Genomic DNA, 27,101 nt, shown 5'->3' on the forward strand with positions numbered 1-27,101 from the left:
TGGGGTTTTTTTTTAGTTTTTCCTGGTGATTCTAGCTGTGAAAGGCAAGCTTTATTTACTGGTTGAAGTGAACTCACACCAGGTGACATTGCTGGGGCTCTCTGCAGCTGAAGAGAGGCCGGAGGAGCAGAGGAAGTGCTCCAGGCCAGGCTCTGACTCAGTAAAGCACACACACAGGCAGAAATATTTTATGCCTCTGCTCCAATCTGACAATTTTCCCCAGGGGGAAATTACGGATCTACAAGTGAAGTCCAAATCACCGTGGTTTTCAATCCTGCATCTTCCCCAGGCTCCATCTGTTTGTCTCTCTGCCTGGCGAGAGGGCCCTTCCAGCTCCAGTGCCCAAGTCTCTCCTCCACAGCAGATGTTGCAGAAAGGAGACGCTTCCAGAGGTTAGTCCTTAACAAGGAATTTAATCCAGGCTGAAACAGTTGTGAATTGACATCTCAAGGCATTTAATAAAACCCTTCCTTTTCAGTTTTTCCATCCCACCCCATCATAATCTTTGACCGCAAAGTTCACGTGTCGGTTTAAGCCCCAGTTTACTTGGATGCAAATTCACGTGCTTGGTGCTGGAAGACAACTGCAGACAGATGTTCCAGTCCTGGGGAAATACCATCCTGTCCCTGAAAATGCCACATTAAATGAGCAATTAATAACAAATAAAGCAAAGAACTGAAAGGAAATGCAATGCCTTATAAGCAGTGGACTTAGGTAAAATAAAAACCGAGAGAAAATGCCTGCAATGAAAAACAAAGTTGTTGGACGTGACTTGAAAAGCATTCTAGAAATTTTGTACCTTCTTAAAAGGATCAGCTTTTACAAGCTATTGTATCAGTGAACTAGACTGGATGTGTCATCACTGAATGCTGGAATTCTTCTAGGGAGAAAATTAGACACATCTAACAAGGCACAGTCCCTTACAGTTAAAGGACTGGAAATCCCAAAGTTCAGTGGTTGAAATGATACTTGAGGTGACAAGGAACCAAATTTGGCCGGCAGAAGGGTCAAAAATTTGAATAAGATTTTCATAATTCTGAGGGCAGGGAGAACATTGGTCAGAAGCACCTTTTCCACCTCATTTATAAACAGGAATATGTGACACTTAATCAAGTTCCAGTGCAGCAAAGTTTGAAACAGCACAGAGAAACTTTCCTTTATAGTGCAAACACACAACTTGTGGATCCCCTGCCAAAGCCCAGGATGGTAGGATTTAAGAAAGTCTGGATATTTTACATTCCCTATTCAAGGCTGTTATAATGCAAACTAAAATCATATTAAAGATAATCAATTTCCATGCTCCAGGCAATAAGGAGATCACCTTGGGAGGGAGGCAGAGAAGATTAATATGTATTTTCGGGAGGTTTCCGCGTATAATAAAGTTTCAGGAACTGGCTACTTTTCTGACAAGGATATCAGGACAAAGAAAATATTCCAGCCACTTTAGAATAACTTTCTAAATTTCTAGGGCATCCCATCCAGTACAGAGCTTGATTTTTTATTATTATTTAGAGAGGATCAACCTCTCATAAGCCACTGCCTTTGTATGGACATGCAGTGGGCAGCACCTTTTAATTGACCATTAATCCAAGCTTCATTAGAACTAGGGAAAAGCTTAATTTTCTCATCAGTAAATGTCAGATGCTCCAGTACAACTATTTTCAATTGTATTGGGGAACCTTCTGCACTTTGGACCATATTTTATATTTCTTTTAGAATCAGACTTAACACACAGGCACTACCACAATGCTGTTAGTTCTGCATTTATTTAGACATTTTTCCTATGAGTAAAAGGATTTACTGAATTTTGCAATGATTTTTAATTATAGTTCTGATCCTTTCCACACTGATTCCTCCATTTTGTGATAGTTCCTGAATCATATAGAGAAACTCATAAAATTTTTGCTGACGTAATTCAGATTGGGACTCTGAAAGATTCTCCAGCTTGAAAATTAGTGGTTTCTTGCTGCAAACAGGCGTTTCGTATCCTGTTCTTTTGTGTTTTATTACCTCAAATAAACCCCACTGCAAGCTCACTTTCCTCTGGCATTCCACTCCTTTTTACCTTCTCCATGGCTCCTTTTAGGAATTGTACTTACCAAATGCTTCTCCTTCTACATTTGGCTCCTAATTCTCTGTCCCCAACTTCGCAAATGTCAAAATCTCAGAATGGTTTGGGTTGGAGGGACCTTAAATCCCGTCCAGTGCCACCCCTGCCACGACAGGGACACCTTCCACTGGTAGAAAATGAATACAAATAGTTAAACCAGGGGGATAAATCTGTTGTCTATGAAGTCAGTGCAAAGGTGCCTTTGATTTTTATAGAATCACGGAATCGCTAAGAGTTGGAAAGGACCTTAAAGCTGATCCAGTTCTACCCCTGCCATGGCAGGGACACCTCCCACTGTCCCAGGCTGCTCCAAGCCCCAATGTCCAACCTGGCCTTGGGCACTGTCGGGGATCCAGGGGCAGCCACAGTTGCTCTGGGAATTCCAGCCCAGCCCCTGCCCACCCTTCCAACCAGGAATTCCTTCCCAAATCCCATCTAAATCTCCCCACTGTCAGTTTAAAGCCATTCCCTGTGTCCTGTCCCTCCATCCCTTGTCCTCGGTCCCTCTCCAGCTCTCCTGAATCCCCTTTAGGCCCTGGAAGGGGCTCTGAGCTCTCCCTGAAGCTTTCTCCGCTCCCCCAGCCGCGTCATTGCGCACACATCGCTGTTTTGGGTGGATTTTTACAGAACTCCGCGGTTTTTCCCACGCGTGTGGCCCGGCCCGCAGCCCGGGCTGCTCCACCGGCGGCGATGCTCGGGCTCCGCTGCGGCCACACAAGCGGGGAGCAAGGCCCAGGCTCCGCTGCGGCCACACGAGCGGGGAGCAAGGCCCGGGCTCTCCCCGGATCTCTCCCGGAGCCCCCTGGAAGTCCCCGGCTCTGCCCCTTCCCTTTCCCCGCCCGGCTACGGCTTCCGGGCGGCCGCGGCCCCGCCCCGGCAGCGCGGCCTGTGCGGAGCGGCCGCGGCCATCCTCGGGTACGGGCAGGTGCCGGGGCCATCCAGGGACGGCCACAGAGCTCCAGGGACAGGACAGGCAGGGGGAGAGAGAGGCAGGGAGCGGCCCGGAGGGTGGGCAGGCGGGTGGGGTGAGCGGTGCTGTGGGGAGCGGGGCAGGCTCAGCCCCCCTCAGAGCCGGGGCAGCGCAAACCCGCCGGGTGTGCGGCTGAGGGGGAGCCCGGCCTCCTCAAACGTGCTGCTTTTCCTTGCGACAGTGCTGGGGTGGAGGGATGGATGGCAGCGTGGTGGGGACACGCCAGGTTTCCGTGGAACTGCCCCAGTTAGTTGCTGCGGGAAGGGCCGGATCGCTCCCTGGGGCGATCCCGGGCCCCCGGGGGGCGCGGCTGTGGGTGCAGCGGCGGTGGGGCGGCAGTGCCGCTGGACGTGCTGCGAGCAGATAAACTCGCACCGAAATAATTGCTTAAAAGCCTGCCCAGAATGGTTTTAGAGTTTCCCTCGCTGGGAATATTGCGGAATTCCCTGAGCGCCGTCCTGTGCAATGTGCTCGGGGATGGCGCTGCTGGGACCTCATGGCCCGCTGTGGTCCCTGTGATGCCTTAAGTTTGAGATTTCTTATTTTTCAGATTCTGTGCGGCCCAGGGGTGCAGCTCTGAGCCTCACATTCAGTGTCAGTCAGCTCTCCTCCAGGGCAGGGAGGCAAACCAAATCCTTTTCCTGCTTGAGACCAAGGACAACCATTACAAGCTCCAGGCCCAAAAAGTATGAATGATGGACTGAAGAGAGAAAACAAGAAGGATGGGACTTCATAACCTGGAGTTACAATTAGACAGTTAACCCCGATATGCAAATGGATCAAAATTTATAAAAGTGTGAGACCTCGTGACTCATTGTCCATTTGGTTATCATTTTGAGTCTATCTTAGGTTAGCCCTGGCCAGGCTCTTGTACTGCCCAAAGTGAATCCTTTAAGGCCTGTTAATAAATACCTTCTTTATTCTCTTAGCTCTGTCTAGTCTCTGTTCCAGGTTCAGCCTCTCAAGGCATTACCTCACAGCCTTACCCACTCCCTAATACATAGCAAATTATTATTAAGGTAAAAATATCCTTTCACCACTGACAGAAAAGCCAAGCTCTGCAGGTGTTTTAATATAACTGCAATAATGTAACTGCATGCAGCTTTTAAAGCTCGGTAAATGTTAAGAGCTATTTAATTTATTTGCCCCTCCCAAATAAACCTTGTTTTTGGTGGTGTGTATCTTATTTTTGTGGAGTGGAGCTCTTACTAAATGGTGAGGTGTATTCTCTGCAGTGTTCCACTTTGGAAAAATCTCAGTTTTATACACTGGGGCATTACACAGGTGCTGTGACAGTCATTTTTCAGGTACCTTTTGTGTTCAGGCTTATGCTCACCCTGCACAGGGGTCATCATCTGGAGGGCTCAGTTGGAATGACAGAATTCCCTTGTGAACCTGCTGAAAGTTTTGGCCTCCAAGCGCTGCCTGTCTCCTTGATGCACTGAGGACTAAAGTTGGGGATGTGGGCTTATTCTTTCTGGGGCAAAACCCACCCCTCCAGTGCAGGAAATGCCTAAAAGCATCATTTTCTTGGAAATGTTGTCAGTTTGTGACGTAATTTTTTCATAGCAAGTTTTGTTTGCTTCATTTTCAAACAGAAACGTTCCAAATATGGACAATTCTACCCGAACCTCCAGGTTTCAGCAGGAAAAAGTTGTGGCTGTGTGAACTTGTGAGGTGGCTTTAGCAATTCCTATCTGCATTCTGGCCCATGACAAGTTCATTACACCGATTACTCCAGCAGGTGAACAGAAGCTCTGTAGGGAACTTGTAGTTAGGGTGCAACTTGCGTTCCTGTGGCTGCTTTAGCTCCTGATAACTCTGTAATTAACTTGTCGCCACTGTTTAATGCCTCACCTATGCAGAGGATTGTCAGTTCACGGCATCACTGAGGGGATCAGGGCCTGGAGGAGAAGCTGCTGCCCTTTGGGAGGGTTTCTGGGGCTGCTCTGAATGGCTGAGTTAAGGAATTGTGCAGGAAAAGCAGCAAGTTTCATATGGGAAGTGTGGGTATGGTGGAAAGGCTGTACCTGAGCAGTTCTGGTTGAACTGACTGGTGACAGGGGAAACGCCTTGAAGAAGCAGTAATGCCAAAAATCCAAAGGAGAGCATGTCAAAGACATGGATGGCTGGGTTTGGAGTGGTTTTATTTCCTATACAACAAGGATTTTGGAGGATGAGGACAGCTGATGCCTGTGAATTAACCCTCAGGGTGCTGGCAGGTCTGCCAGCACGTAATTTCCTTGTCCTCCACCTCTGGTGGCATCCTCAGCTGTGGGGGCTGCAGGGTGTTCTCAGCAGGGTGATTGTTCAGGCATTGGTGCTGGAAGAACTTCACAGGAGCAAATTGGAAGTCCAGGTCTGTTGGGGTGTCAGAATTAAACAGGAGCCTCCAGACCAGTCAGCTGTTCTACCTGAGACGCAGCTGATGTAAATTATGCTTAATTTCTGAAAGAAAAAGCCTTTCTGCTTGTGAGTTGTTATTTTATAGTTCACAGAACAGCATCAGAGAGTGGTTTGGGTTGAGAGGGACCTTAAATCCCACCCAGTGCCACCCCTGCCATGGCAGGGACACCTCCCACTGTCCCAGGCTGCTCCAGCCCCAGTGTCCAACCTGGCCTTGGGCACTGCCAGGGATCCAGGGGCAGCCACAGCTGCTCTGGGCACCCTGTGCCAGGGCCTCAACACCCTCACAGGGAACAATTCCATCCCGGTATGACGATGGCACCGGGGTTCAGCCTTCTGAGCAGGAGCTCAAATTCCGAGCGCATGGGACTTGTAAATCCATCCTGCAGGCATTAATATTCCCTCAAACACTGCAGAGATTTCCTGCATCAGGATGCTCCCTGTCTGTCGAGCTGGCAGTGCCCATTCCCAGAAGTTGTCAGGGGAGCTGGATGCACATCCCAGCCGTGGCATAACTCGGAGGAGCCAGCACTTGTTAACTCTATTTGTTTTTATTATGGACATCGATCTGCCAGTCGCAATAATGCATTTATGGACATTTTTCTGCAAGCGCAGCGCTGGTGGCAGTTTTTACTGACAACTTGAGTCATCTGGACAGGAGTTGAAAATACGTTTATTTTATTGACGGATTGTGCAATTCTCTCGTTTACCCAGTGTTCATAAGATATCTGGACTGGTGAGGAGAATGTAACTGATGGGAAAATGGTGGATAAAGTTTTAATTTGAGGAGGTTTGGAATCTTTTAGGTAGTGACAGGTTCCAGCATGTGTTTGGGGTGGGTTTGGGAGCTTTAGCTTCATTAATGCTATAATTAAAAAGTGAAAGGCTCGGTGTCCTTACAGCAGAATTCCAGACCTGAATTCCCTCCCTCTGCTGCTAGCTGGGAATGTTACTGACTGGTAATTGTGCTAATTTATCTGGAGGTATAATGGGTAAAATCCTCCTAATGGAAGAAAAAAAACCCTGTTGAGTTTAGTATTTCTGACATGTCACCCAGCACAGGTGTGCTTGGGCCAGCACGAAGTGTAACACACAGCTGGAGGAACAGCCAAAGTGTAAAACCAAACCTGTGCTGAAGTATTAAACAAAAATGCAAAGTGCAGTTTTAAAACCGAGCTGCTTGTGGTCCAGGCGACTGCTTAAAATGTATTGAATGCCAATAAAGCTTGTGTGGGTTTGGATTTTAATGAAGTTGAGTAATTGTAGAAGTCATTTGGAATGCGTCACTATTTTGATGCTTTTTGCTAATCCTTTTTCGAGTCATTTTCTTATTTACTATTTTATATCTGCAGAGCTAAATTGCGGTGTCCTGGTGGCTCTCAGGGGTATCAATTCATACTGGGCCAAATTAAGTGATACAGATAACTTCAGTATCTTCTCAAGTTAATTGTAAAACTTGGATGTGCAGCTGGAATTCTTACTGGTGCAGCAGAAGTTCTGAAGGTTATTAAAAATACCTGAACAAGTCATCTTTAACTGCAAAGAAGAAGAGAGAAGTTCATTAAAACAAAGGTTCAGACTTCTCTGCTTTTTGAGTGAAATAGGAGTTAAATATTAAAATAGCAGCATTGACCAAAGGCCTGGAGTCCTGAGCAGCATGGCAGCAGGGAACAAATAATAATTTGAGTTTTGATCTGATGGATGCATTTTGGGTTTTCATTTTTCTACAAATGCCACCTTTTAGTGCAAATTAATGCAATCAGTATTTTAATACATATATTAAAATACGATCAGAGCTGTTTTGTTTTTGGCAGGGTGAATCCTGCCATCTCTGTGCTCCTCGTGCAGATTTAGGTCCCTCCAGGTAACCCTGCATTAGCAGATAGCAAGAATTAGCGCTGTCTTGTCAATGCTGCTGCTGCATAATCATCATCAGGAAAACTGAAATTATCTGAGTGCTTTAGGTCAGCCAGCACAAGGCAAACAATGCTCTTATCTTGGCTTGTTTGTACATTCAAGTGTGCAGAAGGTCCGTTAATTAGTTACACTTTTTAATAAACACCTAAAGTATACTTAAGGCCCTGTCAAAAGATTAATTTTTGTGTTTCACATCATAAAACCAGCAGATGAGTGTTCGGCGTGTGGCAGTGCACGGGCAGCACGAGCCTGCTTTGGCAGCCTGGGCTGGTGGTGGAGACAGGATGCTTCTGCTGTCACCCACGGCCTGGAGAAACAATTCCCACAAGTTCATATTCCCTGCACGGTGCTCTGCTGCGTTTAAGGATGAGCAGAGGTGCAGTGGGGAGGGTGTGGGGAAAGGAAATCCTGTGCATAGTCTCCCATTGACACCAGAAATACCTCTGGTTCTTGGCTGGCTTCATGAAAATTTGGAGATTTATAGTTGATGGAGTTTATTCAGGCTGGCCACAGTTGTTGGTTTGGGTTTGGTTTTTCTGGGTTTTTTGGTTGGTTGGTTGGTTGGTTTTGGTTTTGGTTGTTTTTGTGGTGTTTTTTTTTTTTTGTTTTTTTTTTTTTTTTTTTTTTTTTCCCTGAAATATAAAGGAATCAGTTGGTTTTGAATCCAGCTTAGTGGGCCTGGATGATAATTCCCTTTTAACCTGGAGGTTTAGGCAGTGGGATGGAAGTAAACTCTGGGTCCGGGTCCAGGGTTGTGCTTCAGGAAGGTGAAATTGAGGTCCAACAAGGCAAAGTGCTTCAGCTGAAACAAGCTTTTAAAGTAAATCATAGAATCCCAGAATAGTTTGGGTTGGAAGGGACCCCAAAGAACATCTGTTCCCATACCTTCCACTAAATCAGGCTGTGCCAAGCCCCAGTGTCCAACCTGGCCTTGGGCACTGCCAGGGATCCAGGGACATCCACAGCTGCCCTGGGCACCCTCACAGCGAAGTAAAACATGCTAGTTTTATTATTTTTTTTTTAAACATACCAATAATACTATTTCACTGATTGCACGAGTTTAATGGACTTTATTTTATATTATTGTTAATGCACCTGGCCCTGGATTTAAATGCTTTTCAGTTGCCTTTTTGTGCCATTATATTTGATTCCACTGCGAGACTTTCTAAGAATATGATTAACCCTCTGGGTCATCTTATAATGTAATTATTAATGATTGATTCTGTTTATCCTTGGGATCAATATGAGAAGCAAAAATGCTTTGGCATATATTTGGGGTTGATTTCTTACATTCAGTAAACATGATCTGGTGACAAGACTGCTATTGGTTTATTACTCGGAACGTGTTTGATGAATCTGAAGTGTGTAATTAGTTTTATATAATGATGGTGATATGTGGGGTTTTTTACATGACTTATGTTAATATGGCCAATAGTGTTAACATCTCCTGCCACTAATAGTTAGGGTGGGGATGTATAGTAATTGATCTTCCTGGGAGTGCTGTAATGTAAAAACAATTCCGGCTGTTTGAAGTATATTTTACAAGTGTGCATTGGGCCTTTGGGATGTTATACTGAAAAACCCAATTGTACAGTTACCATGGGAACCCAATTAGAATAGATTGCTGGATTTTTTTATTTTTTTTTCTCCAGGCTTTCATCCTGACCAAAAATCTAATGTACTTTAAATGTTTTCGTATGGAATTTTGTTCGTACAGTCACTTGGTGTAATGGCTAGGTTTTAATTTTAGTGCTGAACCAGAGTGTTCTGTTGAGGGTCCCAAGGACTTATCCTTCAAGGAGAATCTTCCTTTAGTGTTTAAAAGTTGATGAACTGAGAAAAAATACTTTTTATTAATCCAGGTTCTTACTGCCATCACACATACTCGTCAGGCTGCAGTCCTGGGGGGAAAAACACAGGGAAGTGTCTCAAAGCCTGAGGACTTCTGTTCTAGATCATCAGCAAAACATGGCTGGAGAATTTCCTGCCCTTCAAAGATCTATTTTTGGTGTCAGCTCTGACTTTTCTTCACCTTTTTGGCCTGTTGACGTATCCAGAGGTTTGGGATGCTCGCAGGGTGGGGCTGTGGTGTGTTTGCTTCCTGCACTGTTCAGCCCCTGCAGGTGTTTGTGCATCTTCCAGGTGTCTTGGGAGCATCCTGCTCCCTCAGCACAGCCCCTGGGTGGGACCAGAGGTTGTGGGGAACTTGGGAACATCTTGCTGGAGTGGCCAAGGGAAGCTGAGGCAGGAGAGTTGGAGATGAATATCAATGGTCTTTGTTGGCAGCTCTTAGATCTATTTGTTTTTTCCATAGCATTCATTAATCCTTTCAGTCTATCCAAACTCTGCAAACACAGGAGGGAATTTTCCATTTTGGTGAAGCCATTTCTGGCTGAAGGTTTCAGTTCTTTGGGTTCTGGTGTCTCCGTTTCTGCACCATGGAAGTGGTGTCACTGAATTTGGTCGATGCGTGTTGTTCCAAAGAGGTTTTGGCTTATTGCCTTCGAAGTCATCCTCAAGAGAACCCTTCAGCTCCGTGTGAAGTACTGACCTCCTCCAAGACAGCCTTTGCGAGGTTAAGGTGCATTTTGGAGGGGTGGTTTGAAATTTCCAAGGGTTTTGTAGGGTTTCCCCCATCTGGCTGTCAGAAATCTGCTAACCACCGTGGTTTGGACACGACCGGTTTTACCCAAGTTCTGGCCACCCAAGGAAAGCTTTCTTGGGTGAGCAGATGGAGTTCAACCAGGGTTTGAAATGAGCTTCTGGATAAATCTGATCGTTCAGGCAAAAATTCCAGCTTTACCCTTCAGGAAGATCTAAAAATCCTGAGCGTTGCTGGGTGCTTTGAAAGACCCAGCTCTGAACTGATGAGAGAAATAAATTACTATTTTATTTTTAGCTCTATCACAGATATTTTAAGGAGTTCTATTAGATTGCTCATCTGCCTGACCTGCATTTAAAAATGCAGTGAGTTCTCTTTGCAATGCCTGCCTTGTTACTATAGTTAAAATACTAATTATTCATCTTAATTTTAAACACTTTAAGTAATATGCAATATTAGGATTAAATGTTGCTGTTGGCTTTTAAGTAGCTGGGAAGTGGCCATGTGTTCTGTCAGTGCCTTGGACTTCAAGGAGAGGCCTTGGAAAGCCTGGGATGTTCACAGAATTTCATTTTTCGGAGATTTACCATTCCTGAGGTGGATACAGTTATCCCTGCCCATGGAGTGGTGAGTTCCCTGATTTAAGTGGAGCAGTCCCCATCGAGGCTGGCTGTGAGTCAGGATTGTGAAGCTGAGCTTTGGCACATAATCTCCTTGATTTTAAAAAATACAGTATACCACATCTTTCAAAGATAGAGTGGTCTTGGCTGAGTGGCACTAAAAAAAAAAAAAAAAAAACCACAACATAGAGGGGGAGCTAAATGCCAAAGAAATAGGAATTATCCTTTATTTTCGAGGGGAGGGCAAAAAGGAAACAGTTGTGGGTTTTAATTATATAAATAATGTTAAAGGCTAGAATTATAATAATTGAAGTTAAAAGGTTTTAGGTACTCAGTGGCGTGAAATCTGTGCTTTTAAACCCAGAATATATCACAATCGCTTGCTTTAAAATCACTTTCATGCCTTAAAGCGTGGCATTTCCTAAGTCACAAAAGGCTCTTCATTTTACTCAGTCGCTTAGAAGTACATGACAGCCTGTAAAAAATTATTCAATTAATACTTTTATCTTTTGAGGCACTCTTATTCCAGATATCAGAGTTGCGCAGTGCTTGTTGTGGAAGAACTCTTCAGCGTGCCATCTGTTGACTTTTTTCTTTGACTCATGACAAGTGGGTGACTTAACATTAAAATTCCGTGTTGTTTGTCAAAAACCAGACTCCCTTTGGAGATTCCATGTGCTGAAACTTGGAGCTCATTTAAAAAAACGATACAGGGGTGGTTGTAGAAGACTCTGGATATTCAGTTCTCCCCGTGGAACTCACATTTAACAATCTAACTGGGATTTTACTTTTTTTTTTCTGTTCCTTCCAGGTGGAGCCTTTTCTTCCACGATGGCATCGAGGCTCGTTCCAAAAGTAAGTTTCCAGTGGAATGCCTTTGCCTGGAGGTGTCCACTGGAAGTCCAGCATTACAAAAGGGTTCACGTAACATAGTTTGTTTTTTCCCCAGTGCCCAGCAGTCAGGATTAGGAATCCAGTTGACAAGATTGATGCCGCATTGTAAATCTCTGTAGCTCTGTCATGGTTGGTAACAGGCATCAGTGGACCTTTCCCCAGCACGTATCCATCTGCCACAGAGCATAAATAACAGGACAAAGGCACTCTCTCAGTTTTGTTGCTGTTTCCATTCCCTAGCAATAAACACCTCCCTGAAAAACAGGCTTAATTTTGAGGCTTGATGCTTCGGTGATGTAAGCGTAGGTCAGTGACATTGTAGCAAAATAGGGAAACGTGGATGTTTATCCAAATATTCAGACAATTTACTGAAAGAGGGGCAGCAACACATTGTTAGTCTATAACTGTCTCCCTGAAATAGTTGAAATGAACTTTGAAGACACAAATACCCTTTTTCTTTGTGTGTGGAATACCTATTTTTGTAACATTAGTGATGCTCCTCTAGGAAAACATTTCTGGTACAATCACACCTGCTCTTCTAACTATTCCTGTTGGCAACTTCTATCACTGCTCTAAATGTCTTAATAGTGGCATCTCTTGTGGTTTTAATCTGCTTTGCATAATGTCATGTGGCTTAGGAGAGGAGTATTTTGCTTGTTTGTGTTGTTTTACCTCTTTTCTACAAAAGCAAATCCGTTTTGTTTTTTGAAAGGGAATGGTTGAGGAAGAAATCCAGGTAAATAAATTCTTGCTTCACTTTTTCCTTTTGAACCATCATCTCTTTAGTTACATTTATGCATCTGCCAGTTGCAAACACCTTTTAGCAGAGAAATACTTGGTGGGGAGAATCCCTGGTTCCCTTTCCTTGCAGGTAAGGTGTGATATAGCTGGCAAGTGACACGAAACTAATAATTTATTACCTAACCTTTTCATTTCCCCTACCCTCACGTGGAGTTGAAAGGTGCAGCTTTGAGCTGTTAGGGGAGTTTTCCTCTTTTGATATGTGGGAAAGACAGAAGGTTTGAGGTAAAACACTCCAACTCCGCTGTGGGGACCGCGCAGACACTTCCCTCTGCTCTGGATGCATATTAAATATTTATGTCCTGATGTAATTGGTGATTTTCGGGCTGTTTTCAGCGTGTGATCACTTTGCACAGCCCCGCGTTGGGGTGACACCCAGCGTGTGCCTGGCCGTGGATTTGCAGGAATCAATTATCGCCCGTGCAATGTGCTCAACGGTTTTTAAGGAGGTTGCTGAAAAAATGGTTTGGGAAAGCAGGCAGACATGGGAATTTTCCATAATCACTGGCTGTGTGCCCCACTCCGTCCCTGATGTTCTTGCAGTGACCAGAGATGAGGTTTGGGTTTGGGTGTGGCTGGGCTCTGGGTGACCAAATCTCAGGATATCTCCATATTTAGGAATTTGGGGGGGAGGTTGGTGTTCTTATAACAATGCGGCGATTTTTGTATTTCATTAGAAAACTCTAAATGTCGTTCTGTTCTTCACTGGATTTCCTGCAGTTAAATTTGAACTTAGTAAATGGGTTAAATGGGTTAAATGGGTTAAATGAAGTTAGTAAATGGGTTAAAGTTGAAGTTAGTAAATGGGTTCTCGTACTAACTCAGCTGCTTTGCCCTGTCCATAGTGAAACCCTTATCCTGACTCAAACAGGGATGGGTAACCCTAGGAAAATCCAGATGTGTGCGTGCCAAGACTATACTCTCGTATTTTTTACGCATCTTCGCAACACCTCCTCTGTGTGTATTTATTTCCCTGTATTTTGTGTTTTTAGTGCATTCCAAATGCACATTTTGCTGCTCTGCTCGCTTCAAAAATTTCTGTGAAATTCTTTCCTCACACACAACTCAGATTCCTGACTCTCCTTCAGCTTAAGGAGCGCTATTAATGGTTTTGTTCATATTGCTTAGATTTATTTTGTTATTATTCTCCAGCTCCTACTCTTCAGGTAGAGCTATTTTGGTATTATAAAGAATGATGGATTATATGGGAAAGTTTCTTTTGAAGCACTCCTGATATTGTGCAATGCACTTGGGGGTCAGCTACACTTGACTGATGCATGATTTATCCCATGTCCCTGCCACTTCCTGAGATAAAGCTGCTATTTTATCAAAAATGCCAGCAAGTGTGATTTAGAATTTATACCCCTCCTTTTTCAAATAATTGTTCTGATTACTTTCTGGCACGGCAATAAAATGATAAAGGTAATTGCGCACAAATGCGAGATAGCACCAAAATACAATAAAATTAACCTGAATTAGCTTGACTTGTCGATGAGAAGTATTTATGAAATGTATTTTTGCAATAAGGGAGACTGATATTATAGCTGGAAGGTGAGTTATTGCCTTAATGTAATACTGTTTGAAATTTAAAAAAGAGACTGTTACAGTTGAGGGTGATTGTGCCTTTGAAATTAAGTTGAAGTGATTCTTATAATTGGCAGCAATAATGCATTGGGAAGGTAATATCTTTTATTGTGTTATGCCTAGTTGCATTATCTTTTATTTAGCTGGTCCTGACTCCAGCTCTGCAGCAAAGACGAGCAGGAGCAGATCAGGAATTTTGTGGATTTAGGTGATAAAAACTTGAAATGTTACCCAATATTAAAGTCATTCTTCTGCTGTTGTTTTTTGTTGGTTTTTTTTTTTTTTTCATTTTTAGCCCATTTTCAGTTCCCCTGAACCTGATACAAGGCTCATTTGATTAAAATTTCATCTGTTTTCCTTTCCTCCTGTATTGGAGTAGTTGCCATGTATTTACATCCAGGCTGAGCCTGTGAGAGCTGAGCACCCCAGACTCACAGTGTGTGCATTTGTATCAGTGGGCAGTGAATTTTGTATTTCTCTGAGCCTCAAAGTGCAACCTCTTACAGGAGAGTGTGAACACACTTACAGCAAGCACCTCGGTGGTTTTTAAGGAGTAGATCCTCAAATCCCAGAATCCCTGGGGTTGGAAAAAGCCCTCCAGGACCATGGAGTCCCCCTGTGCCCCATACCCACCCTGTCCCCAGAGCTCTGAGTGCCACCTCCAGGAATTCCTGGGACACCTCCAGGGATGGGGATCCAAACCTCCCTGGGCAGTTCCAGTGCCTGAGCTCCCTTTCCATGGGGAAATTCCTGCTGCTGTCCCCCCTGAGCTCCCTTTCCATGGGGAAATTCCTGCTGCTGTCCCCCCTGAGCTCCCCTGGCCCAGGCTGAGGCCGTTCCCTCTCCTCCTGTCCCTGTTCCTGGGAGCAGAGCCCGACCCCCCGGCTGTCCCCTCCTGTCAGGGGTTGTGCAGAGCCACAAGGTTCCCCCTGAGCCTCCTTTTCTCCAGGCTCAGCCCTTCCCAGCTCCCTCAGGAATTCTCCAGCCCCTTCCCAGCTCTGTTCCCTGCCCTAGACATGCTCCAGTCCCTCAGTGTCCTTCTTGTCCTGGGAGCCCGAACTGGACACAGCACAGAGGGAATTATAACTGTATATAGATGATTAGATATGTAGCTAACACCTTGAATTTAATTCTTGAAGTGATGAACACATCTGGAAAATTGAGATTACTGCACCATGACTTTTCCTTTGCATAAGATTTCATGGAGTTGTGGAATATCCTGAGTTGAAAGGGGCTTGTTGAAACTCAACACAGTAACAACAAAATAGGTTTTTATGGGGGACCCTCTAATTGTTAAGAGACAAGATTCTTCATTTTTGATTCTTTAGCATATTTGTTTCTTTAATTGTTTGGAAGCAAATTCCTTAATTATTTTATAAATATATATTACAAGTATAAAAAAAATTAGTGTTTTATTCCCTCTGACAATGTTAAAATATTGAACAGCTCTACAAAATGTATCATTGCTTCGTAGTGCTTCTAACTGAATCTTCTGCCATAGGATTTCCAGCTTCAAAAATGAGGAGCTGGGGGACTTAATCCCTTCGGTAGGTCCTTGGTAGGTAAGAGGGACAATTTGCTTCCCCCCCCGCCCTTGGAAGTAACACCAGGACACGTGGCTTTTGGGCTGGTTCCTGGTGGGATTTGCAGGTGCGCACCCTTGTTGCCATAATCTGATTATTCCAGGAATGTCTGGCACTGTCCTGTCCACTTTCCCTTCTCTTGATGCTCCATTTCTTACCCAGTTTAAATCTAATTAATTATAATATCTCTTGGCAGCCCCCAGTTTGATGAGATGCCCTGAATAACTCCATGTCCCCACCATGATCAGTAATTTTTAAAACTAATTAGCACCGCACTTAATGTCATTCTACTGTGCTATGTGTAAGTAGAAGCCGAGAATCGTTTGCGTTGGAAGACGCCTCGGAGATCATCAAGTGTTAATCTTTGCTTTGTGCTATTGATATCACATGATATCAATATCCTAACTGATGTATTTATATGTGGTTTATTACCGTGTCCGTGGTGCCACGTGGCTGCCGTGCTCGCATCCCATTTAAATTTCCTGTATAAGCAATAGCTGGGGAAAGATGCAGGATGTGTTTACTTGGGTTTGGAGGAGTGCTGGAGGAAACAATACATCAGAATTCCTGTTGAAACAGCCCGCTGGGGTCTGGTGTTCAATACCAGCTCCAGCCCAGGCTTGGCGCGAGCGGCAGATGGAGTTGAAAACTGCGCTTGTTGAGTCTGGAGCGCAGGAGCAGTGACCCACCTGCCCCTTCCAGAGGAGTCAGAATGGGTTTATGGCAATTAAAGTGCTCCTCCAGCAGAATAAAGCAGTCAGGGACGGCCCTGGATGCTGGGAATTTGTCATTGCTCCTGTCTGCCAAAGCAGCGACTGAAGGCACAGCCAAAGAGCCAGAGGCGACCACTGCTTGGAAAGAGACTTCCCTGGCTTGGCATTTCGGGGGCTTCTGGTTGCCATCCAAAGAGGATTAGTAGGATAATGCGATGGGACAACAGGAACTTGCTTTTGTTGTCTTTGATTGTTTAATAAAGAATTACGTGTTTGCTCTCGTCGAAGGCTTCTTAAATGCCGTAGAAAGCAAATGTTGCTCCGTGTGAGCGCCTATCCTGGTTTTTCGGGGGCTTGTGTGAAGTGGGCCTTCGGATGAGGGAAGGGGAGGACTGATTTTGAGTGTTTATGCCAGTGTATATTTGTATATGTTCAGAATATGCAGCTTGATTCTGTACCTTCACATTTTTATGGGATTAGTTCTTGGGAAGGTAAAGAAATTGCATCACCCCAAACTAACCCTGGATTTGCTTCCAGTCTGTCTGACATTTCCTTTCCAAACCTCCCTGCGCCAGGAAATGAGGAGGTTTTGTTTTCGTACCCTCTGAAGTTACAGGTTTGGCTTAACCAGGGTTAGATTTACTCAGAAAAGCAGTGAGACACCAGGAGAGCGCTGCAGGGTTTCAGTGCAGCTTTTGTTTGAGAGGCTCAGCTGGGGGGGTGTTTATTGTTCCTGGAGCAAGGAGAGGAGTCCATGGACCTGGAACTCCAGCGCTTTTTTTCTGGAAAGCTGGAAGTTTGTTTTGGATGCTGTCGGAAGGAGAAACACACCCAGCAGAGACAGTGATTGTGGAGGGGGAAGAGGTGTCTTGTGTCCAGGTCAGGGAATGTTTGGTTCACAGGAACCTGCTGCAGGACATAAAGGACTTGTATTTTAGAACATAAAAGGTAATTTTAAAAGTTATTTTATTTTTTAGCAGGATGCATTGACAGAATTACATCAGATTAGATACTGAGAGGATTGTTCTGTTTCAAGGCTTTATTCTTGGGTTTTAGCAATGACTGAAACACCTTCTTTGCCTCAAAAATCTGCATTTGCCTTAATTTAAAACCTGTGAGGCACTTGGCTTTCTTTGGACCAACAGTTTTCCAATTCTTTGGAGGATGCTGTGAGTGAAGTGTGAGTGTAGCGATGCTGGAATTGTGCCTTACCTGCTTCAGAAGTGATTTTTCCATTGAGTAATGAGGGATGTTGGTCAGAGTTCCCTGTGGGTTGCAGAGGGCTGCAGCCATCCCATGGTTTTTTGGACAAGGAGCTTCCTGGCTTTCAGGACAACTTGCTCACATCTTCAACTGTCCGGATAAAGACATCAAAGCTTCAGGGGTGTGTTTGGATCAGGGCATCCTTGTCACAGAATCCCAGACTTGTTTGGGTTGGAAAAGACCTCAAATCCCACCCCAGCCATGGCAGGGACACCTTCCACTGTCCCAGGCTGCTCCAGCCCCAATGTCCAACCTGGCCTTGGGCACTGCCAGGGATCCAGGGGCAGCCACAGCTTTGCATTTCTTCGGAGATCACACCATTCTATTTAGCTGGAAATCTTTGGACTCTTTTTTTGTCACGAGGAGGAAGCAGCTTTCAGGAAAGTTTGTATTTTTAGCTTGGAAAGAAGTCACTTTTCATAATAAGCAGAAAGACTGAGAATCAAATGTTTCTCATTCTCTCTTAACTTTTATTACAGTATAGCAAAGTGATACTAGTATTCCAATGTATTAAACTGCTTTTGGTGTGAAACATCCAACAAACTCTTTCCTTCTTTCTTCCCTGTAGTAAAATTATTTGTAGCACATAAACTCTTAGTTCTCTTGGAACAGTAGCTTTTGTAAGGTGGAAATATAGGTGATTAATCAAGATATTAACAGGAGTAGATTTTTAGATTGTTCTGATTGCATGGATCCTGTCTTCTATTCACAGCTCTTAAATCTTTCTTTGCCTTGAAACACTAAAAAATGGCTTTTTCCTCAAGACAAACCCCATAAGGTTGGAAAATCACCCTCCACCCTGCACTGTATGTGCAGAAATGCATTACCTTTACTATTAATATCTTTTCCCATATTCTTAACGTACAATGGATTGTTTCCTTTGAAATAAACAGGCAGAACCCAGTAAAACAAATACAGGAAGTTTTAAACTATTAAGGAGATGTTGAGAGAACTGTAATTCACTGAAATCCTTGGATGGGTGGCCCACTGGTACTGGGCAACCTCATCAGTGGCAGAAGCTTTTTGACATGAAATCAATTTGCAAACATTGGTTTATGATGGATTTTTGCTTTGGCTGATGGGATTTGATAAGGATTTTGTTAGGAGAAGGGTGCAAACGTACTGCATCAGGAAGGGTGACTGAAATGAAGGAGCAAATTGCCAAACTCTGATGTATTCCCCTTAAATTTAAATCCAATATTTGAAACTTTGATTGAATTTTAATTCAAAACTGGAATCAATAGCAAGCAGGTTTGAGATACTCAGAAGAAGGACTCTCTCAGAGTTCAGGACTGGTGGTTTTTTTCCTGTAATTGAGATGAAGAAGCAGCTTCCCTGGCATTTATTGATCATCCTCCAACTCAGCAAATGTCTGGAACTGCTTTTTTGGTGATACTCTATGGCACCATCAACACAGGGCAGGTGTTTGTGAATTGTAGCTCGATTGTTGATGCAAGTGTCAGGACTTCGGTGGAGTTTTTAGGATAAATTTATGGAGAATGGGAAGTGATTGAGTTTTTTTAGGATAAATTTACGGAGAACGGGGAGTAAATGAACAAGGTGGTGCTTGGTCACACCTCTGGTGGGATGGGTATCAACCCTCCAAGGGAATCACCTGCAGGCAGATTCAGAAACTCAGATTTTCTGGGTTCGAATTCCAGTGATTGGTGCAGTTTGGGGTCCTCTGACAGTAGTTTTTAGTGTTTGGAGGCAGCGCGTGGTTCCCTCCTAGCCCAGCGTGGGAGCAAGGTCGTGTGGAAAACCTCCTGTGGCACCTGGGTGGGTCCTTCATTTTCACAGAGGTGACTTCTGTGCTGTGGAAGAACTAAACAGAGCATTTCCAAACGTGCAGCACTGGCTTGGCTAGAAACGGTGGAAACTGGATCATTTTGGGGTCTGAGAGAAGGCAAGGGAAATAGGGGAAAGAATTGCAATGCAATTTCCTGCTGCTGGTTGTATTTCCATCACTCGTGGCTCAATTAACACTTCGTTAATCTGAAAAGGATCAAGAGACTCCTTTCTTGGAGGAACTGGGACATCTCCCTGATTAATGCAGGCCTCTCTTGGTTTAAAAAAATCCAATTGCAGGATGTGTGAGGCCACATTCCATTTGCCAGCTGAATATGTTATTTTTGCCTTGATTCTCAGAAATATTTTGAGGGGAAAAGAAAAAATTTGTGAGGACTTCCATGCTGTAGCCTAATGGAAATCCCCTGTGAAATCAGATGCAGAGGGGATTATTGTTAATATTTTGATATTGGTGTGGTGGGTTTATATTATAAAAGCAGAGTGAAGGAAATGGAAAAACCTGTGGAGGGGAGATCCATCAGAGATAGGGCTCTGATGGGAAGGATTCAGTTCTCCATAGTACTGAAAGGAAAAACAGGGTTTGCTCTCTGGACTTTTCTGGAAAAGACAAAATGTTTTCTGGGAGAACATGGAGCATGGAAAAAGATTTTTTTTTTTTTTTTTTTTTTTTTTAAGCCTTGTTGATGCATAGGATTTCTCTGAGAAATCTTGAGAATAAAATATATATATATATATAAAATAAATAAATATAAGTATTTGATAAATACAAAATAAATATATAGAAACAAATAATAAATATATTTTAAAAAATTAAAGCTTTTTTTATTTCTCTGTTTATCATTACAGATATGAGTTGGGTTCTAGGATAGCAGGCCAATATCCAGTGAAGGTTTTGGAGGTGTTAGGAGCAACAGAACATAGAAATACTTGAATTATTTACTGTAGTGTGAAAGCTGCTTAATGCAAATTTAAATAAAATTGCAGTCTTCCAGTTTGCTGTATTTAGCGGTCTGGTGAGGTAAACTTACAAATGTCACACCTACGGTTTTGTTTCTTTGGGAAAACTCCAGAGGATGGCAGGAGATGTTTCCTCTCTAAAAATCACCTTTTTTCCTACCTAATATCAAAATTACAAGGTATTTTGACACAGGTCTGTAGGTGTTGCAGTGGAAGGGGAGAATGAAGGTGGAGGTGATGCAGGAGCTGATCAGAATTCCTCCAGATTTTCGTAAATCACGAGTGGTTTGGGTTGGAAGGACCCCAAATCCCAACCAGTGCCACCCCTGCCATGGCAGCGACACCTCCCACTGTCCCAGGCTGCTCCCAGCCCAATGTCCAACCTGGCCTTGGGCACTGCCGGGATCCAGGGGAGGTGTCCAGCCAGCACCAGCACCGTGTTCACCACTGAACCACGTCCTGAAGTGCCACATCCATGTGTTTTTGGGACACTTCCAGGGATGGTGACTCCACCACTTCCCTTGCCGGCCTGTTCCAGTGCTTCACAACCCTTTCTGTGAGGAAATTTCTCCTCCTATCCAGCCTAAATAACAGAGTTATTATCTGGACAATCTGCATTGTACATCTGTCAGTGTCCTTCACCCTGGAGCATCCCAACCCAGCTGCATATGGATGTGGATCGATGTCCTGCAGCTTCATTCTTTTATAAAAATAAACCTCCTAAACGTCGCTGCCCGATGAATAGGATAAACAAGGCTGCAGACAGGAGTTGCAGTCACTCATGGTTTCATCTATAAAGCTTAGTTCAACTTGGAGAGAGCTCCGAGGGTTATTGATAGTTCTCTGCTGCTCCCTGCATCCTGGGTTTTGTTCTGGTGGAAAAGCTGATCCCGGGGCACATGGGGTGAGGTTCAGTGCATCTGGTTCAGGGCTGTCACACCAATAAATATGAAGAATGTCTGCTGGTTTGCCACATGTGTAAACTCGTACTGCTCGTTTGCTGGCTTCTGCAATGACATGCCGCTCCAAGGAAGTTCTCCCATGTGCTCGAGGAGGGAGAAGGAACATGGGAAAAGTTGGTTGGAAAGGAGCTTCTTTGTGATGCCACCAAACTTTTGATTATTTAGCAATTGGGGTTGCAGTCAATGTAAATAAACCACAGTGAACCTGCAGTTCCTGGACTTCTCCAGGCTGAGTGGGGTTGCTCTGATTGCTGCGTGTCTGCAGTGGAGGAATTGCGAAAGAGCTTCCCAAAAATCTGGGGTTTGGGTTTGCTTTTGCTCTAGTTACGCAAAGCCGTCAGCTCGATGGTTTCTCTGCCCTCTCACACTGATTGTATTACTCACAGATGTGACTTCATTCCACAGCACTTAACAATGGGATTTGAAAAGATTCTCTTGTTTGGAAAACAACTAATTACTGTACAGCTGTGAGCAGTGGGCAGCTGTAAGTCGCCCTGCACGGACCTTCCTGCTGCACCCCTGCGCTGTCATTCATGGAGTCCCAGAATGGTTTGGGTTGGAGGGAATCTTAAATCTCATTTCATCCCATCCCCTGCCATGGGCAGGGACACCTCCCACTGCACCAGTTTGCTCCAAGCCCCATCCAGCCTTGAACACAGGGAAGTAAATAAAATAAATCCAAGAAATTACTTGGTCTCTCAGTGGTGCAGGAAACCTCACAAAGTTCAGCAGGTCAAGTGCAGGGTCCTGCACCTGGAGGGGCAGGACACAGGGAATGGCTTCCCAGAGGGAAGTGTGCAGGGTTGGGTGGGATTTTGGGCAGGAATTGTTCCCTGGGAGGGTGGGCAGGCCCTGGCACAGGGTGCCCAGAGCAGCTGTGGCTGTTCCTGAATCCCTGGCAGTGCCCAAGGCCAGGATGAACAGGGCTTGGAGCAGCCTGGGACAGCGGAAGGTGTGGAAATAAGTGTTTTTTAAGATCTCTTCCATCCCAAACAGTTGTAGGAGCCTTTTATTCCGTGTTTGCTGATGAAATTACCTTGTGCTGCCTCGCAGTGTCTCGGCTGTTCACTTTTTTCCCAGTTTCACGTGAGTTGAGCTCTTTGGAGCTCAGGCTGTTTTGCCCTGGCTGTGGTCTGGAGCCAAGGTTTGGTGTCTGGGTGACTGCAGGGGTCACGCTGGTGGTGTTCTGTCCTTCTGTCCTGTCCTCCTGCAGGGATGGTACAAACCAAGCTGTGAGCACAGCTCACACATCCAGACGGAGGTGGTTTCTTTAGCCAAGATGAATTTGACAAGTCTGTTATTGTTGGTCTCGTCCAATATTGAGAAATACTTGGCAGCTGTTTCCAACTGCATCCTATCAGTAATCGTAAAACCAGACTGGTAACAATGGGAATAAAAATATGCTTCTTTTCCTAAGGAATGATTGATTCTTTCATATGTTTTCTTTTCCAGCAGACATATTCTATTTGTGTTCCAGCTGTTATTTGCATAACACTGCTGCTCTAAACCACTGAATCTACTTTGTTGTCACAACAATCCTGTTTTAAATAAGTGTCACAACACATCGGATTTTAGCTGATAAACCAGCCATGAAACTGCTGCTGTTTCACATTTTTATGAAGATCACTATGCTGCTAGTTAATGGGGTTTTTTTGAGGCTTTGATTTAGGTGCTGACTTCTGAGGATGGATCATTTTAAGCTGGAATTTTGAAAGTGAAAGCGGTAGTTGAGGAAACTTGAAATTCCCTGTTTTCTCACTTTTTTTTCAAATTGCTTTTGAAAACTACTCAAACCTGGTCCTTGGTGAAAATTCCTGCAGTTAAAGAGGATTTTATTCCCTTGAACAGGTGAATTCCAAGTGGGGAGGATCTCCATGCAAGGAGAAGCACGTGGTTCTGCTGAGCCCCGTGGGGAAGATCGAGATATCGGGGTGTGAAAGGGGCGTACACGAAATAAAACTTCCCAAAATGAGCGTGCTGCCGAGCGGGTGAGTTTCCTGTCCTATTGATCCTGTGCCTGTGTTCGTGCTGGAGGAATGAGATTGCCCAGAGGATCTGAGAGCACTCTTGTTTTTGCTGATCGTACTGGGGGGAGGCTCTTGTGCCCTTAAGGACTCCAAAATGCATCAATTCCTCCGCTGCCTCAAAAATATTATCAAACATTTTAAACTGCAAGTGGTTTTAGTGTAAGTTTTGAAAGAATCTCCTGCCTCCCTTAATTTTTGGCACACGTATAAATGTCACTGAGGGTAAAATCTCTTTGCACACCTCACAAACCTGGCAGACCTACATCTGTTTTTATATTTATATATATAGATCTCTGCTCCAACAGGTTGAAGCGGGACTGATGATCCTTTTAATTACTGTGTAGTACTTGTGAGGGCTTTAGTTGTTTTTTCCAGAGATGCAACGTCTTCTGGAGTCTGGAATAGATCCCACGTGGAGAGGAGATGATCTCTCAAATCCGGGCCTGGCTGAGGAGCCATCAGTGCATTTTGCTGTTTGTTGTAAGCTGTGTTCAGTCTGCTGGAGTCCATCTGTCCTGTCCAGATCTTGGGTTTTTTCCCTTATTTGTGAGGAAATGTTCAGGGACATTTTTAGAAGGAACCTTGAATTTATTCAGAGTTAGATGCTGGGTTTCTATGCCAAACTTCTCTGCCAAAATCAAGACTTCTTAGGCTTTCTCAGACTTCTCTAAGACTGGTCTTTCTGCTGGGTTTGGTAATTAAATTCCACTTTTCCACATTCCACTACTTCGATGCTCCCACTGACAAGCCTCAAGCAGGTTTGGCTTCTTTTCTCCACGTTGTCTTTTTCTCATGGTGTGTTTGCTTCTGAAATTCTCCATGGGTTTGTAGGATGCCTGTTTTCCTGATTTATTCTCCTTGTAACTGAAATGGGTGTAAAATTGACCAGGAATATGGAGCATAATGTGTGTTCTGGTTGAAGTATGATTTTGCCTCCCATACGGAAACTCTGAAGCCTTTGGATTTCACAGTTTTGCCAACCCCAGTGATATGGAAATAACTGCTCCATTTTCTTCACATTCTGGTTTAAGTGCTGGATTTCTGCTGACGAGGAATGGAAATAAATGGGTATTTAGGATAAAGTTGAAACTTGGCTTTGCTGCCGAGCGAAATCTGCCTGGAGAGCAACCCAGGGGATGAGTGTCTTCCCCCTGTGAAGGGCAAATGTCAGTGAGTGAGTGGAATAAGAGTAGGAAAAAGATTTGGGGGCTCTCAGAGCCATTTAAGGGATGGGTGCTGCTCTTCTACCAGAACATCTGGTAATAAAATCTGGTTCTGTTTTACCAGGACATCTGGTTTGCTCACCTGTAGCGTGGCCAAGTTCGCTGGTTGAAGGTTCTCATGCTCTTGTTCTTCAGCAGAAGTTGGACAGTTTAGATCCTTCTCCTAAATTTTAATTTTCACCCATTCCAGAGCTTCACTTTTTTCTTTGGTGAGCTGACTTCACTTCATCTTGAGGCATTAGTGGCATCTTGGTAGCTCTTAACCTCACAGGCTTCATGATTTATGTGCAAAAATTGTTACATTAGAGGGTCTACCACTCCGGAATAATTCTGAAGTTAAAGGCAAGAAGAGTATTTTTACGATTGCTTTAAGAATTTAAATCTGAAGAAGAAAGGTGGGACTTCCTTTTGTCTTTAGCACTGATAAAGTTCTAAAAATTTTAAAGCCATCTGTAAATGTTTGTGCTGAAGTATAACATTTAATCTCTTCTACTCATCGCTAGTGAATAGTTGTTAAATCTGGCCTCATTATTTTCGACAGAGTAAAATAAAAACAAAGCAGTGCCTGGTGTTTCTCCTAACTGGCTAATAAACGCCATGGCAAGAACATTGGGTGGAAAAAAAAAAAACATACGAAACATAAAAATTGATTTTAATGGACCCCTGTCAGAGAGAACCATAATGAGCACAAGTCTGGTAATAAATATTGGTATTCTGCTCCACGGTGCTTGGGACTTCTCATGTGGAATTGCATGTAACAATCAATAGAGATTTTAGGGGTTTTTAACAACAAAAATAAGTAAACCTTTGAAATATATAAATACTTAAGACTTGCAGTCTGTCAGACAAACCTGGTAGTTGTAGAAAAATCTGATAAGAGCCCCTGGTTAATGGCATAATCGCTTTGTGGAGATCTCGCTCTGTTTTACAGCTTGTAAAATGCTGTGCAATTAATCACCTGAGATTACAACCTCCTCGCTGATGGCTCTCCTTAAAACTTAAGAACACAGACTATAATGGAGCCTAAAAGGAGAAGCAACAAAGTAAAACCCAGTTTCAGTATGCTTGAAAGAAATTGATCTATTAATGAGATGAAACTAATTGTAATAACCTGAGGTTATTCTGCTCCTCGGGAAGCTGCCGGGGTTTAAAAGTCCACACACGTCACAGGGGGATGGGTTCTTTTGGAGAGGAGGCATCTTTATCCAGGCTTCTGGAATTCATGATGTGGATCCCATTCCTGGAACTGGGTGGGGTTGGAGCAGCCTGGGACAGGGGAAGGTGTCCCTGCCATGGCAGGGGTGGCACCGGGTGGGCTTTGAGAGTCCCAAACCAGTCTGGGACTCTGTGATAAGGATGCCCTGATCCGAACAGGTCCCTGAAGGTTTGACATCTTAGTGTGGACAAATTCATCTATTTCTAAGAATTTCAGCATCAGTTCATATTTTCATCAGTTCATCAGTTCATATTTTAAAAATACCCAAAAACTTAAGTGTGTATAAGCTGTGTATGTGTAATTTTCATATATAAATATATGTGTGTGAATATATATTAAAAAATGTGTATTCTATATATATATTTATATTTTATATATTATTATTATATGCAAGATGTAAGTTACATTGTATATGTTATTATATACAATATATTATAATAGTATATAATATATGTATTTCATGCTAAATCAGCTGTTGTAGCTTTTCTTTCAGTACCTGCCAATGATTAGTTTTGATCGATGTCCCTCCAACATCCCTACCTGAAATTTCGCAAATGTTTGACACTTCTTGCTCATGTCCAAAAGAAAAACTCCCTTTCTTTTACTGTTATTTTCCTTCAAAGTGTCTTCAGCAGCTTTGGAGTTTCAGAATTAGGATTTTTTGCTGTTCTGCTGTCAGCTGTGGTGTTCCCACACTTGGGGTGACTCTTTTGAGAAGCCTTGTCTCATTCCAGAGGTGCAGGAGTAAATTATCCCCTTGGTGAGCAGGGGATCCCATGCAGTAAAACAAACCACGGCTTTCCCTCTGCCGAATATTTACAACACAAAATCCTTTGGAAATGTGGGCTGTTGATTTGGCATTGGGATGGCAGCAGGGAGCAGTTTCTCCCTGTGTTGCAAGAATCCGGATTCCCTCAGGAATTCCCTTTTCCCTCGGGAGAACCACCCTGGTTTTCCCATCTCCCTGCCTGGTCAGCATGGGGCAGGGAAGTACTGGGAGCGCTGGAGGAAGGGCTGTAGTAGAACATGTTTGGAGGAAAACAAAACAGCTTTTGGTATGTGGTTGGAAAATCCTGCCACCATCATCCTACTGAGTGTGTGTGACATGAGAGTTCAGTTTGCCATCTGAAAGGCAGGCACAGATCCCAGGTGGTGCCCGTAGCCCTAGTGTGGAATGTTATTTATTCCCCCTGGGATTTGGGGATGGCACCAGTAAGTTTCCCACTGCAAAGCTCAGCTGAGCAGCTGTGATCTGTCACTGCCATCCCAAGATGGGGATGGTTTGGGGACAGCCCCTCCTGGCTCTCTGGGGCTGCTGGGGTGTGGGAGCAGCTCGAGCTTGCCAGAGGAGCCTGAGCTCCCATCTCCTGCAGGAGACTGCACCTGCAGGTCTGCTCCTCCTCCTGGCCTGGGGAATTGTGTGTTTGTTGGTGTGAACCTGGAT

General features: G+C 44.1%; 1 protein-coding gene and 1 long non-coding RNA gene across 2 annotated transcripts in view; one reads left to right on the forward strand and one right to left on the reverse strand.

Moving 5' to 3' along the window:
* Positions 1-393: 393 nt before the first annotated feature.
* Positions 394-2,894, reverse strand: LOC120756228 (uncharacterized). The gene is made up of 2 exons (XR_005702069.2): positions 2,100-2,894; positions 394-626 (listed from the first exon to the last, which is right to left on the reverse strand). It is a non-coding gene; the product is annotated as an uncharacterized LOC120756228 (long non-coding RNA).
* Positions 2,895-2,974: 80 nt separating this feature from the next.
* MGMT (O-6-methylguanine-DNA methyltransferase) overlaps positions 2,975-27,101 on the forward strand; it is a 138,895-nt gene continuing 114,768 nt past the window's right edge. The window contains exons 1-3 of the mRNA XM_040071227.2: positions 2,975-3,025; positions 11,437-11,480; positions 23,040-23,179. Of these exons, the coding sequence (XP_039927161.1) occupies positions 11,457-11,480; positions 23,040-23,179 (164 nt within the window). The 5' untranslated portion in view covers positions 2,975-3,025; positions 11,437-11,456. The remainder of the gene's footprint in view (positions 3,026-11,436; positions 11,481-23,039; positions 23,180-27,101) is intronic.

Source organism: Hirundo rustica, chromosome 8 (genome assembly GCF_015227805.2).
Source record: "Hirundo rustica isolate bHirRus1 chromosome 8, bHirRus1.pri.v3, whole genome shotgun sequence".
NCBI lineage: Eukaryota > Metazoa > Chordata > Aves > Passeriformes > Hirundinidae > Hirundo > Hirundo rustica.